The sequence below is a fragment of the Rhincodon typus genome, chromosome 17 (assembly GCF_021869965.1).
Source record: "Rhincodon typus isolate 14 chromosome 17, sRhiTyp1.1, whole genome shotgun sequence".
NCBI classification, from domain to species: domain Eukaryota; kingdom Metazoa; phylum Chordata; class Chondrichthyes; order Orectolobiformes; family Rhincodontidae; genus Rhincodon; species Rhincodon typus.
In genome coordinates this window covers 29,029,754-29,045,338 of record NC_063348.1, presented here as the reverse complement: position 1 = coordinate 29,045,338, position 15,585 = coordinate 29,029,754, and the positions used below count along the sequence as shown (strand labels likewise).

The following is a 15,585-nucleotide window of genomic DNA, read 5'->3' as shown; positions in this document are numbered from 1 at the left end:
TAGAGGCTGCAAAGGACTTCACCAGGATGTTGTATGGACTGGAGCATTTCAGCTGAGAGACTATAGTCTGAGTAGTTTTCTTTAGAGTAGAGAAGATTGAGAGGGTTCTGATTGAGATGTAAAGGTGAGGGGTAGTGATTGGTTAAATATAGAAACATTCCCCTCGGAGTCAAGAACCAGGGGAAGAGTCTTAAAAGGTGGTTTAAAAGTGGACTTGAAGAAAAGTTGTATTCACCCAGATGGTGGTGAGACCTGGACAGGAACTGTTAAGACATTTTTGACCTATTCAGATGAGCTTTTGAAACACCACAGCATCCAAAGCTATAGGCTAAGTGATGAAAAGTGGGATTAGATTACATAGCTGCTTGTTGACTGCCATGAGAAAAAGTGGTCAAAAGGTCCTTTTTCTATGCTGCATAAACTGACCGATTATATTCAACAGCTTGCCAATCATATAGTGCACTTAACACACTTTAAAATCAGTAATAGTATGAACTTGCAGTAATTAACCACTAAATCACATCTTACTAATGACATCTAGGTATATGGCAGAGAGTGGGGAAAATAATATTGACGTAAATGATCAGTCATGATCTGGAAGGGCTCTGGAAGGGCACAGCAAGCTGAATGGGCTGAATGGCCTTTTCCTGCTCCTTTGCTCTTCAAACAAATTACCTGTAATAAGTCACAGTAATTTCACTGAAATGAGTTAATGAAAATCAGAAGCATCAGAATCTGGAACATGTTTTCATATCAGAATTAAATCTGAATATCCTGTATTACTAAACCATGGTTACAGGTAACTGAGTGCCATATGTCTGGGAGTTATAGATGGGGACTGAATATCAACATATTTAAGTAACATTTGGCACTCAAAGGCCAACATGTTTAGAAATGTTTTCCCAACACATGCAATTCAGGAATAGTAGAGCACCATGTTATTGTAGTAACCAGCCAGTGCCTTAATTCAGTTAAAATTTGGCAAAATATCTTCAGCAGGCACAGGTGCATAAGAGGCTTCAAACTTGAAACAATTACACTATGGGCAAGGCACAAAAGAAACATGAACATTGACAACTGAACTAATTTTTTTTGGAAGAGTCAGTCAGATGTGCTGCACAGTAACAGACCCTTCGGTCCACTGGTCCGTGCTGACCAGATATCCTAAATAGATCTAGCCCCATTTGCCAGCATTTGGCCCATATCCCACTCAACCCTTCCTAGTCATATAGGCATCTAGTTGACTTAAATGTTGTAATTGTACCCACCTCCACCACTTCCTCAGGCAGCTCATTCCATACATGCACCACCCTCTGCATGAAAAAGTTGCCCCTTAGGTCCCTGTTAAATATTTCCCCCCTCACCTTAAACCTTGCCCTCTAGTTTTGGACTCACCCAGCCTGGGGAAAAGACCTTTTCTATTTACCCTATCCACACCCCTTGTGATTTTATAAACCTCTACAAAGGTCACCCCTCAGCCTCCAACAGTCCAGCGACAATAACCCCAGTCTATTCAGATTCTCCATACAGCTCAAAACCCTTCAACCCTGGCAATATCCTCAAATCTTTACTGAACCCTTTCAAGTTTCAAACATCTTTCCTATAGCAGAGAGACCAGAATTGCAGTTTTCAAAAGTCACTTGACCAATGTCCTGTACAGGTGCAACATCTTCTCCCAACTCCTATACTCAAGGCACTGACCAATAAAGGCAAGCATACCATTACTATCCTATCTACTTGTGACTCCAATTTCAAGGAACTATGAACCTGCACTTCAAGATCCTTCTTCAGCAACACTCTCCAGGACCTTACCATTAAATGTCTAAGTCCTGCCCTAATTTGCCTTTCCAAAATGCAAAACCTCTCATTTATCTAAATTAAACTCCATCTGCCAATCCTCAGCCCATTAGCCTATCTGATCAAGATTCCATTGTACTGAGATAACCTTCTTCGCTGTCCACTACTGATTTTGGTGTAATCTGCACAAAAAGAAACAAACACCTTACTAACCATACCTCCTATGGTCACATCTAAATCATTTAAGTGACAAAAAGCAATTGACCTAGCACTGATCCTGTGGCACACCGCTAGTCACAGATCTCCAGTCTGAAAAGCAAGCCTCCATCACCACCCAGTCTTCTACTTTTGAGCCAGTTCTGTATCTAAATGACTAGTTCTCCCTGTATTAATGGCCTCGTGGTATTCTCACTGGATTGTTAATCCAAAGGCCCAGGTAATGTTCTGGGGATATGGATTCGAATCCCACCATGGCAGATGGTGGGATTTGAATGAGAGAGAGAGTCTGGAATTAAGAGTCTGAGGACCACGAATTGTTGGAAAAACCCATTTGGATTCATTAGTGTCCTTTAAGGGAAGGAAACTGCCATCCTTACCTGGTCTGGCCTACATGTGACTCCAGACCCACATAAATATGGTCAACTTAAATGCCCTCTGGGCAATTAGGGATGGGCAATAAATACTGGCCTAGTCAGCAATACTCGCATCCCATGAATGAAAAGAATTCCATGTGATCTAACCTTGTTAACCAGTCTACCATGAAGGACGTTGGATGTTTGTATAATTTCTACAAACTCTGCTTTTTAGGAAAGAAAATTTGATTATACTAGAGTTTTGTAATGGTATTTCAACCTCAATAGATACAGAATACTGAAAGCATTACTCCATGTCAAATTTATTGTTATAGTATACTTTCCGGAGCAAAAGGGAAGCTACTGGAAGTTCATTTCCAGTCAGCAGTTCATCAAATTTGGTTCCATTGTTAAGTGGCAAGTGTCTTTCTTCCTATAAAGATCTTGGTTGCCAATAAACAATTTTACAAATATCCACCATAAATTTGTTTGTAAAAATGAGTAAACACATTGTTAGAGATACTCAGTTAAAGATTAACGGAATTTTTAAAAAAGTTCTAACCAAGAGCATGAATTTGGAATTAGTTTAAAAGCTATGAAAAATGGAATTCAACTCTATTGGACTGAAGATATAGAAGCCAAATTACTGTGTACAGCTCCATTGATTAGCAGTCAGAACCAGCAGCGTAACAGCACTTTCACACTACACAGCATGTAGTGTCAACTTATCACCAGTGCAAGTGGATACTTCCGAACCTGACAGCACTCAAGTTAGAGAAGCCTGAATTATGAACACTCAGTCAATGCTGCTTTGGAACTTGTCAAATCATTAAAACAATAGAGAAGTGCACACATTAAGAATTAGTTTAGTAGGTGACCAAAAAGCAATTGCATCAGTTGTATAAAAATGCTTTAACATTTTTCCCCATTCATAAAAGTCAACTTTAAAAGCAGTGCCAGTGAGGAAGAGGATTAGAGATTACGTTTAAGCTGGCCTATTGTCCAGTTAATTTTGATCAACTTCTTGTCTTTTTTCAACTAAGTGATATAAATTCAAGTGTTCAAAGCTATCTGGTAAATCAAAAAAAGTCATCTAATTCCAATGCTAACAATGAAAGGATTAGTGTGTAATTCAGTAAAATGTTTACTGAATACTATATACATGGCTGGCTTGTAATAGGCCTCAATGTGGCAAAAATAAGCAGTAAAACAGGTTTACTCAGCTCAAATGTATGAGTAGCAATACTTCCAAAGATCATGGTGCCATTAAAAATCACATTAGGAAAAGCATTAATTCTTTTGTATACATTCAGGTTATCTTCCATAAAAGAATCTCAATTTAGACAGGTTCTCGATTAGTAAGGCGATCAAGGGTTATGGGGAGGAGGTTCAGAAACATCAGAAACAATAGACCATGGGCTTAATTCTTCAATGTTGTATGGTCTTAAGTAGTTGTAAAGCACAAGGGGAAAATGTTAATTTTGGATTTGCACGTGAGAGGAATACATTTCTAACCACATTGGCCTGAGTGCCAAATGTATTTTAAGAGTGTACGTTGGTATTGGGCACACTACCTATACTTGGCAAAGATGGTGATAGTGTCACTAGATTGCCCAATGTCAATTCATTTGTCATCAGAACTGCTGGCTGAAGCAAACAAGGGCAGCCCAGTGGAAAAGGGCACCGTTTCACTTTGCAGCTCAGTATCAACTTCAAGTACTAGATGAGCTACGGAAACCAGATCAGAAGAGATCCTTAGGTGGATTGCTCAGGCAGCAAGGCTTCTTTTAAAGGCTCGAATGAACTAATTTAAAAAGGTTTTCCTCTCAAAGTCATAAGATGAGCATCACAGCAAGACCAATGGTTACCCATCCCTAATTACCCTTGTGGTGCATAGCAGAGAGTCACCTTGAACCCCTGCTGTGGATGTGGTGGAAGTATTTACTGTTGTTTATTTTCCCTCAAGACAGTTATCCAAAAAGGTGTTTCAATTCAGGAAGGCACAGGAGGGGAGGTTTGGGTGGGGCTTGGAAACAAACTCAATCCTGCTAGTCTCCTCATATTTCCCCACCAAAGTTCAGTTGATTGCTTACTTTCTTTTGTAAATGCTAAATGTGTAAATGCAAATCCTGGGAGAAAACTTGTTTGGTAAATGGAAAGCCAGAGATGGTAGGCAGACCTGAATGCTGTGCTCAGAGGTAAAATTAGCAGTCTTAACAGAGGTTATGATAGGGCTATTCTTCCCAAAGGGGACTTTGAATTGGTGGGAAACTGGAGGCAAAGTGTTTTGACTCACTGCACCAAAAACAAAAAATCTCCAACATGGCACTTAGTTTTCACAGTACAGCATTGAAGCAAGGATGATCACGCTAGTTAGAATTATACAGAGGCATTCAATTTAGGAGATTTAAAGTCAAGTACTTTTGAGCCATTTGATGCATTTCCTACATTACAGCACTGTGTTCTCAGTTTGTACATAGGAAAGTTCCATAAAGAACTAGGAGATAACCAACATCAAATTTGGCTGTTAAGGAGATAAGTTTCCACGGCACCTTACTCTTCAAATAGTAGAATAGAATCAGTTTGTATAGTAGCATAAAATTCAGTTTAATGTACAAGTAGCTACAAGTGGGAAAAACCATTAAGACTTCAAAACTCAGGCCTTCATTTACCTTACTTAGTCCCTTAAGAACCAGCATTGTCTACAGTTAATTTGAACAGACCTGCCCAAAATCAATCCTCTACTCAAAGTCAGTGTATAAAAAGGAAGGATGATGCTTGAAAGGAAGTGCAGAAAGCTGGGAAATTGCAGAAAGTGCCACTTGGCTCCACCTCAAAATATGCTGCTGTGGAATAGTCCAGGTTTTTCTTTCCATTTGCAAGCAATGTCTGGTGTTGGCTGCTCAGTTAGAGGATTACATTTTGGAATTTGTTTCTGGTCATTAGTGTTTACTGATAACAGCATTTTTAATTTTATTGCAAACTTCAGTTCACAAATCTCCAATCCACCTACTCCTGATAACTTAACCACAACCACTGCAGTGTCCATTTCAGTGGCTTTACCTCAAATACAAGATCAGATCAAACTGCTTACAGTTTTAGAAGTCAGCACTGAAGCATCCTCCCATCACCTCAAGTCACTTTACACCAATTTATATCCCAGGGTTTCCAAAACATGATTAATTCTATATTAAAAAGTTAATTTTATTTGAATTCACCACCACTTGATTTTCCCAATAGTGCAGCTTTAACTTTACTGAAAAATGCTAATTGTGGTGATGGAATTATTGCCTGATGCATACTAAAAAGACAAGACCTTTAAACTCAAAGGTTAGCTAAGCTTTCTAAGTATAATTGTCTGTTACATCAATATACAATAATCTTTTATACATAGCCTCCCTTTGAGAAATTAGATTCATGGAAGTGTCATTACACAAGTTACAATCAACTCTACACTGGATTAGAAATATTTTACACAATCAAAAAACTAGTGAGCTCTTCACTGACTTACTTGTAAACATATCCAGGGCTCACTGGCAATATAAAGCCAAGGTAACAATCTGATTTCAGTACCACGAGAATAGGCAAAAATCAACATTACATTTCAGCTTTTAATGCCATCATGGTTTTTGAATCACCTTTCTGCACCAAGGATTCAGACAAATTAGTATCTGTGCCTATTCTTTTACTCTAATGGGATTATATTATTGATTCTTCACATTATCATGTAACAGTATAATTAAATATGAATGACAGTACATAGGCTGGCACAAAGATTCTTAAACTGGAGTGGTCAGGCCATTTGGTGAGGGAGGTGGTGTATGCATGTTTGCCTGTGTCACACATTCTCAAATTGTGCAAATGTTGCACAGATTAAATGGACTGATTATAATCACTGCTCTGTGCATTCATTTGTTGTACAGTACAGAAACTGCTCAGGGTATCTAGCCTCACCTCACTTAAGAGCTTGATTATTCTGCCTTGAAGTTTGCAATTAAGCATGGCTGGGGGAACCACTAACATCTAGTCAATGCTAGAAGTATTATTATTCCAAATTCAGATTCTGCCACCTTGTAAAGACAAAAGGAAGCCAGACAACACCTGTAAGCAGCTAAGTTCTTACATGAAGAACTGCAACCAAATGTAAGGTACCTGCAAACTTGAATTTGCAGGGTAAAGCAAAAACCAAAGAAACCAAAAATCTGGCAAAAAAAATTGTGGTACTTGTGCAATTGTTACACCCTCAATTGTTGGGACTAGAATTTGATACAAGTATGCACCAAGTCAAGACAATAGATCAAGATCTTTAAGAAAATAGGTTTCAATGAAAAATTCTAACTTCACAAGCCACCATCTAAAGGGCAAATTTTCTACGATTGATCAATTTTACATCTGAAGTAGCAGTTCATTTCAGTATGTTCATGGGCTAGAGTTAAAAAAAAAGTCGATGTTCACAAGTAGGAACATTTAATTTTCTTTAATGCACACCAGTAATAATAAAATTGCATTACATTTATGTAAAATAAATGTTCCAGTTTATATATACAGAAACACTGTACATACCCTCCCAGACCCAACATCACAAAACATACAGGCAAAGCACTGCCCAGCTAAACAGCACAGCTGTGCATCTAAAATCTTAACTGCTCAGTGTTGGAGAAAGTTACTTTAATCCATTCTGGACTAATTGAAGTGTTGCAAGCAAGCTGACAGATGCTCTCCATTTTTGTTTAAGTGTTGAACATCCCACAACACTTTAGAAGGCCATGGGCAAGTCATTGAACTTGTGATGAGAAGCTTCCATTCATTGCCCCTTCCTCATAGTCCATTTGGCAGAGGATCATGTTATTCTTCAGAAAAAATTTGTCACCCACACAAAACCTAAGAGAAAAAAAAGGTTACAAGTGTGAGGAAGTTTGCAGTTTTCATAGAGTGGCCTCATGCTACTTTTCACAATGTGCGCTGACCCATGTATGCATCTGTATAGACATTCTCAAATACTATGTCTTACATCCACACAAAGCAAGGTGTGGAGTGTTCCTCTAGAATTCCTGCAGCCAAATGACTAACAGGATCTGTTCATTTAAGCATAGAGATTTTTGCTGTATGAAATTTACTGATACATTTGACGACACAAGGTGATTGCAGATAAAGAGCAAAAACAAAACAACATAGGAACAGGCCCTTCAACCCACCAAGCCTGCCCCAAGTCCTTATTTAGACCCATTACTTACAGGTGCTATCTATTCTTGTTTGCCTCCCCTTCACATGCCCATCTAGATACCCTAAAATGTTGCTATGGTGCCTGCTTCCACCATCTCCACTGGCAGTGTTCTAGGCACCTGTCACCCTCTGGAAAATCTCCCCTGCACTTCTCCCATAAACATGCCCACCCACCTTGAAATAGTTGACTTTCCACCCTATTCCTCAATATCGTAGACTCTCGGGTCACCCCTCAGCCTCCAACTTTGCAGTAACAATCCAAGTTTATCCAACCTCAGAACTCAAAACCCTCCAGATCACGCAAGATCCTTGCAACATCTTCTCGGCATCCTCTCCAAAGCATCCACATCCTTCTCGTAGTGTGGCAACCAGCACTACATGCAGGATTCCAAATGTGTCATAATAGAGTAGGAGTCCCTATTGTGGAAACAGGCCATTTGGCCCAACAAGTCCACACTGACCCTCCAAAAGAGCATCCCACACAGACGACATTTCCCCTACCCCCGCATTTCCCATGTCTAACCCACCCAACCTAAACATCCCTGGACATGATGGGCAATTTAACGTGGCCAATCCACCTATCCCACACATCTTTGGACTGTGGGAGGAAACCAGCACACCCAGAGGAAACCCAGGCATTGGGAGAATGTGCAAACTCCAGGTTAAACTAAAGCTTTATACAGCTACAAAACCTTGCCAACTCATATTTGATGCCCTGGCTGATGAAGGCAAGTGTGCTGTATGCCTTCTTGACCACCTTATCCATCTGTGGTGCTGCTTTCAGGGGTCTGGGGACCAGATTCCTCTGTCATGCTCCTAAAAGGTCATTTATTGTACAATTGGTACCTGAATTTTATATTCCAAAATGCATCATCTCATGTCCAGATTAAACTCCATTTGCCATTTCTCTGCCCAAATCTGTAACCTTTATCCCACTGTATCCTTTGACAATCCTCACTCTGCAACACTGCCAATTTTGGTGTCATCTACAAATGAAAAGACCACCCATATTTCCCTCCAGATCATTTATATATTACAAAAGGCCCCAGCAGTGACCCCTATGGAACACCACTAGTTACTGGTCTCCTTTGACCATGACAGCAACCAAGCCAGTGCTGCATCCAGCTAGCCAGCACTATCCAGATTCTACAATACTCTATTTTGTATCAGCCTGCTGAGGTACCTTGTCAAATGCCTTGCTAAAGTCTACATAAACAACATCCACCACCTTTCCCTCATTTGTCTCATCACCTTTTTATTGATGTGACAAGAGTTCCTCACAAACCCATGTTGTATATTAGGAAACAATAATAGTTACATCATTGCTTTGAATTAAATCCTGGAAGGAGCTCAAATCCCATTTTGACAATTTGAATTGGATATCAGTTTGTCACAGAATGAGGCAGCTAACGATAATGACTCCAAAAAAAAATGCCCCAACTGATTCATGTTAAGAAATTTTCTTTGTACGAAATTTCTCAAGTCTTCAATTTCAGGTCCCATTTCAACAGTTCATCTTTAACTGTTCTCAAAAGGAACCAATGTTCTCAGCTCAGTTGCACCAAACCAAGTTCCATTGATTCAAAGCAGATCAGCAGTTGCGCCACTTAAACAGACAATACACATCAATGCATACTTCATTGTGGTTATTGTACTTAAGCACTAGTATGGCAATCAGCAACATTCAACTATGTTTACCCAGAAATGGTTGCTGCAGCAACAGAAAACAAGGATGCTGTCCTCCAGTCACAGTAAGGGTCATGAATTGTTTGTTTTCCTTTCATAGTTACATGTTAACTAGTTGCCCAACCAGTCAATCCCAAGGGGAAGATCTGGTGTCAATTTCCTGTTCAACCAGTCATAATGAGCACTTCCTTCCTACACTAGTGCCAACAGATTGGACAATAAGCATCATGTGGACAAACAGGGATGCAATTTTTTATGCCAAAACAATCCTTTAAATATTTCTCAAAACAATCAAAATCTAAAAGCATACTCAACTCCAAGGTACATTCAGCCTCTAAAAGGTGCCATTATAAATGCCAAAGAGTTTGGCTCTCCATTTCAGAACTCAATTAGCTTACAAACAATATCCCATATTTACCCAAGCAAATTTAAAGTTAAAGTTAGTAGGTATCTTAAAAATGTTCTCTTGGCATATTAAAGTAGAGCCATATACAAGAGACATGAAATGGATACTTCCAATGTAGGTTTAAAAAACAAAACCGAGTAATTATCCATTTATTAGTAGGCCAACTGGTGCCTCAAGACTCGAGATTCTTGAGCTAGTCCTAAAATCAATTTGTGCAACAGTCTGTTGGATCAACCTAATTCTCTGCTTTCCCCGGCTTACCTCTGATTACAGAGCTGACAGGCAAAACAGTCCAAGTGGTAGACATTTTCACGGGCCCTCATCACCATCTCAAAAGCAGGGATCAGTTTACTGCATGCTGCACAATTTCCTGTGGTACCAAAAAGCCTGGAGGAAAATGGGAAAAAAAGGATTGGATAAGCTCAGCACAAGCCATTTGGAGATCAGCAGCACATTATAAGCTTTGCCAGATCCATTTACCTTAATAGATTACATTGTTTGCAATGCAAAATCCTGGGATTGGTTTGAAAGCTCAAACTAGGACAAATAATCCTATTTTATATACATGCACACTTCTTTCCACATTTCGCTTCAGGATTGGTTGGAAACCCTCAGCCACTTTAGCAGAGTGGCAACACGTCCACAATAAATGGACTGTTATACGTTCAAGCTGCCTAAAGACTTGCATTGTTGGCTAGATGCTGTGCAAGTACAGAACTAAAGAGGCACATTGTGATGTTTGGCTGCAGCAGCCAATGTCTACTCAGCTAGGCAGAGATGATGCCATATCGAACCTGTGAAAAGAGTTTTGACCCCAACTAAAATTATCCCTCAAAATATTTCAGCTATTTGTCATCTTAGATACTCTCAAATAGTAAGGTTGTTATCAGCTACATTCATGTACACAATGGAAAGCAACTGCACTTTTATTGAAATGAAACCAGCAAAGGCACTTAATGGTCCAGTCTACATGCATGTTGATGTAGAATTTGATTACTGTATATTGTCCATCACATTGAGGTGCTGTCGGTTTTTCAAATACTCCTTTGAGTGGCACAGAACATGCCTGTCATTAAAGTAAAAATGAATCAATTTCCATGGTCTACCTCTAATTATGTAACATTTTAGATAATTACAGCCTGTAAATAGGATCAGATACTAATAACACACCAGTCTGAAAGCAGAGAATGTAAACTACATGACTATCTGCACACTGCTTATTACATGGCAAGACAATAAATCTAACTCCATTTGAATTTAATGATGTGCAAAGTTGATTCAACACATCCATTGTTAAGTCACCAATTCAGTAAGCTCTGAATTCTGGAGTCAAGGGGTTATTCAGATTTTTATGTTCTAAAAACAAAATTGGCAGTTTTCAGAAGACTGCCTTCTATACCGTAACTTTCTGGATTTGGAATGTTGATCACAAAGCAAACCTCAGTTTGGCCAATAAAGATTTGTCTGACAAATGAGTATTCAGAAAGGCACCTCCAAGCACACTGGCTGAGAACTAATAAACATGTTCAAATTTGCATTTGTCACCTTTAATCAGGTGAATTTGAGTTTACATTTCAAAAATGTAGTAAATACATCATTCAAACATTATTCCTTTCTCCCATTCATCTGCAAATGAACCAAATCTCCAGCTTCAACGTTGTACCAATGTGCCAGTTTCTTCCCTTTACTCCAGAGGGTCATTTGAGTCAGCTTCCAATTTCCAATTCCAGATCATTGGATATTTTCTGCCCAGTCTCCTGAAAACATTTTTTGTTTTTTTTTTTTTTTTACAATTACTTTACCATATCCTTCCCCATAGTGCTTCATAAATAGCCACAAACTGATTCAGTGTCAAAAAAAAAAAAAGTTGTATCTTAAATCTACACAATCCATACCCATTCCATAAAGACTGGCAAATCAGTACAATAAAACTTTTGCCACCCAAAATTCTGGTAGAAACCATTTCACATGTATACACCATTAAAGCAATGGCCACAAATGTAGAAGGTGAGTACAACCAGCCAACAGACATTCAGATGATACAGCACAAAATTAAGTCTGTCAAGTTAGCTAGCATAATCAATGGTAGCTTAGACTATTCTATTCCCTTGGCTATGCAAAGGAAGTCACTTCTTCAGAGGCTGCCTGACTATGTATTTCCAGCATTTTGTTAAGTTTATTTTCAGTTTTTCATGTTTTTGGATCTGTCTCAGCCGCTAAAAGTCAAGCATTCTATGTGAAAGATTCTACACCCCTATGCATAAGTTGGTAAGGAGTTTTTAGAAGGGAGCTGGATTTCAACTAGAATTGTACATCAATTGTTCATAATTGAGTAGTTGTGGTTAGAATGACAAGTAGCATTAATTTATAATAAATTGGTAAAGTCCAGAAGCTTACTCCAAGTTCTGCTAACCTGGCTAGTTAATTGAAGATTTTGCATAATTGAATAAAATTGACATTTAACAACTCCAGGAATACCAGGACTCATTTCCAGTGCATTACTCAATGAGGTGAGATACTCCATATAGCAAAACTTGTTACTGTAGTCCCTAAGTGATATAATGAAACCAAATTGGAAATTAGTTAACAACCCAAGTTCAGCTGAACTTAAGCAAAATCTGCTGCCAAACAATTGTTTAAAAATTTTTTTTGGTTGTTTAAAGACGACTGGTAATTTTAGTCATAAGGAAAGCAAAATTTAGTGGTAGCCAAGCTTTTAGTTTAATAACTCATTCATTGAATGTAGGAATTACTAACTGGGCACAGCATTCATGGACATCCCTAGTTGCCCACCACCTGGAACTGCTGCAGTTTGTTTACATAGGTAGATCCCAATGCCATTAACAAGCAAGTTCCAGGATTTCAACCCAGTGACATTGGAGGAGGTCAAGATGGAGTGTGGCTAGGGAGGTGAATTTGCAGAGTGTGATATTCCTGGTACCTGCAACCTTCTTCCTTCCATGTACGAGAGATGGATTTGAAAAAGGTGCCTTTTCTGAATTTCTGCAATACATCTCAGGTGGTACACACTACTGCAAAGCTTTGGTGGAGAAGGTATTAATGTTTGTGGATATGGTGCAAATTAAACAAGCTTCATCTTGATGGATGGCCTCTATTGTTGAGGCTGACTTATCCAGGCATGTGGAAGTTGACCCATCAAACTCCTGATCGGTGCCTTACAGACAGTGGACAGCCTTAGGGGTGGAAATCAGGGAACGAACTACTCGTTGCAAGCAACCCATATCACCCGTCATTGTAGCCACTATTTATAAAGTTTTTAAAAACTATTCAAACAGCTTTGATCCACTTCTGGGTCAGGTGGAATTGAATCCCTTCTTAGTCTACCACAAGAGAACAGTGGTAATTGGCCAAGTTGGTTGTGTCCCACTTTTACATACAGGACATACTTGGGCAATTTTCCATGATTGGGTAGATGCCAATGTTGAAGTTGAACAGCTTGGCTAGGGGCACAAAGTTCTTGAGCATGAGTGGCAGTGGCAGTGGCAGTGGCAGCATCAGAAGGTTTCCTTACAGTGTGGAAACAGGCCATTCAGCCCAATATGTCCAGTCTCTGAAGAACATCCTACCCAGACTCACCCCTCCACCTTATCCCTGTGACCTTGCATTTCCCATAGCTAATCCACCTAACCTGCACATCTCTGGATTGAGAGAGGAAACCAGAGCACACAGGAAACCCACACAGGCATGGGGAGAACATTCAAACTCCAGTCACCCAAGGCTGGAATTGAACCTGCACCCCTGGTGCTAAGGTAGCAATGCTAACTGAGCCACCAGGCTGCCCTATGTTTGATCTAATGCCATGAGACTTCGTGGGATCTAGAAGAATGTTGACCACTTCAGGACAACTCCCTCCCAAGTGTATACTACTGCACCATCACTACTTCTGGATCTGCCCTGCCAGTGGGACAAGGCATATAGGGGTGGTGGGATCATCATCTGGGACATGGTCATAATCTCATACCAAGCAGTTAGACTGTTTGATTAAATCAGAAACAGTTCATCCAATTTTGGCACTAGCTCCCAGACAGACAACACTGATGGGTCAATATGGCTGTTTACAGTTGTAGTTTTTGGTGCCAATGTTGAGGCCAGATGGTCTGTCCAGTTTGTTCGTGAAGGCTGTTTACTAGTTGATCCAATTGAAATAGCCTAGCAAGCCAGAGGCGAGACTGACCACAGCTGTGGGTCTGGGTTCTCATGTAGGCCACACCAGGTAAGGAAAGCAGATTCCCCTCCCAAAAAAAAGGAAAATGTGAACCAGGTGGACTTTTATGATAACTGACAAAAAGGTGGTCATGTTGTACTTTCAGTTCTAGACTTTTAACGTGATGCAATTGCTACCACCTAATGTGGGATTCAAACATAGGATTTCTCATCCAGCAAATACCACAACACTATCACCTCAAAAAGGGCGAGATTAAAACAAATTTGAAGCTATAGTCAGGGTTGATACAAACCCAGTTGAATTCACGCCATGAACAGATATGAAAAAGTAATGGCACTTGACCACACTCACTTTCCTTTTTTTTTATTAAAAATGTCTGCTGACAGCTTGAAGGACCACAGAGCTCCTTTTCATTGAGGTCAGTATCTTGGTGAATGTCTATTTGAGTGTTCAGACTTATGCCCTACTCTTGTGGGAGGAGAGAAAACAAAGCACTACAGGTATTTCTCCTGACAGTAGTTGCATTCTTTATGACCTCTTGCTAAAGAAAATCGTGTTGTTGGGAAATCACCATAGAACAGTCACTTGTGCAGTAGAAAGCTTGCATTATCCGAACAACATCCACTACTCAAAATTACATACAGCCAATTCACATTAATGAAACATTATAGCAGAAATACCTGTACACCAAATTCTGAAGAACATTGTAAACCTACAAGAAATGTGGCTAGATTTTCCAGTGACGTTATCCAATTCCTGTGTCCCATTCAGAATTTTCCTCAAAACCACTTTAGCATTGCTTCGATGTGTTCAACTTTTAAAACCACACTAACCTGGAAAGCAAGTTAAAAACCAATCCATAGGGAAATTCATGGATATATTCTGTTAAACACTAAGGGAGGTATTGCATTTTCAATGTGGCTACACTGACTTTAGCTTTCAAACCTAATTGTTTCAGTGCTGGATATACACAAGTTTGTTTCGATCTTAAATTTTGGATGATGCAAGTTAGCTCTTTACTTTATACCAATTTTCAATGTTAAATCAATGTCTGTTAGTCAAAGTTTTCTACAAGCAAATACTATGCAATACATTACACAGAAATGAGGAAATTGCTCAGTTCCAGCCAGATTTCAATCCAAGGTTCTCAATTACACTGGTTATCTCTGCTATGTATATCCATGAATCAGCCATTAGCAAGTGTTGTGCTTAGCTCTAATGTCAAAGCAAACAATAACAGCCAAAGATGTGCCACAAACCAATTCATAATGCAGCAGTGTGAAATTGGATTAACAAGTCTGCTGCCTAAAATCAATTCCAGTAGATTAGATAAGGGGGAACCAGTGGATATTGTTTATTTGGACTTTCAGAAGGCTTTCAATAAGAGATCCAACAGATTAGCATGTCAAATTAAAATATGGGATTGGTGGCAGCACACTGACAGGTACAGAACATTGGCCAAACAAGAAATAGCAGGAATAAGTGAATCAGTCATCCTTCCTCTACACGCTGACCCCCTTACCAAGAGTAGACAATGGCAGTGGGGTATCGCAGGGACTGGATCCCAGATATTAACTACAATTTGAACAAGGGAACTGTGTAATCAAGTTTGCAGACATTACAAGTCTGGGTAAGTGTGTGAGCTGAGGGGAAGATACATATGCTTGTGCGATATGAATAAGTTGAGTGGATAAATGCATGGCAGATGAAGTATG

At 39.5% G+C, this 15,585-nt stretch overlaps 1 protein-coding gene across 7 annotated transcripts in view; it reads right to left on the bottom strand.

The window, feature by feature from the left end:
* Positions 1–6,831: 6,831 nt before the first annotated feature.
* The window catches only part of lmo1 (LIM domain only 1), a 52,043-nt gene continuing 43,289 nt past the window's right edge, over positions 6,832–15,585 (bottom strand). For all 7 annotated transcript variants that reach the window (XM_048607372.1, XM_048607375.1, XM_048607376.1 and 4 more), the window contains 2 exons: positions 9,946–10,071; positions 6,832–7,250 (listed from right to left, as the gene is read on the bottom strand). In XM_048607372.1, the coding sequence (XP_048463329.1) occupies positions 7,145–7,250; positions 9,946–10,071 (232 nt within the window). In that variant the 3' untranslated portion in view covers positions 6,832–7,144. The remainder of the gene's footprint in view (positions 7,251–9,945; positions 10,072–15,585) is intronic.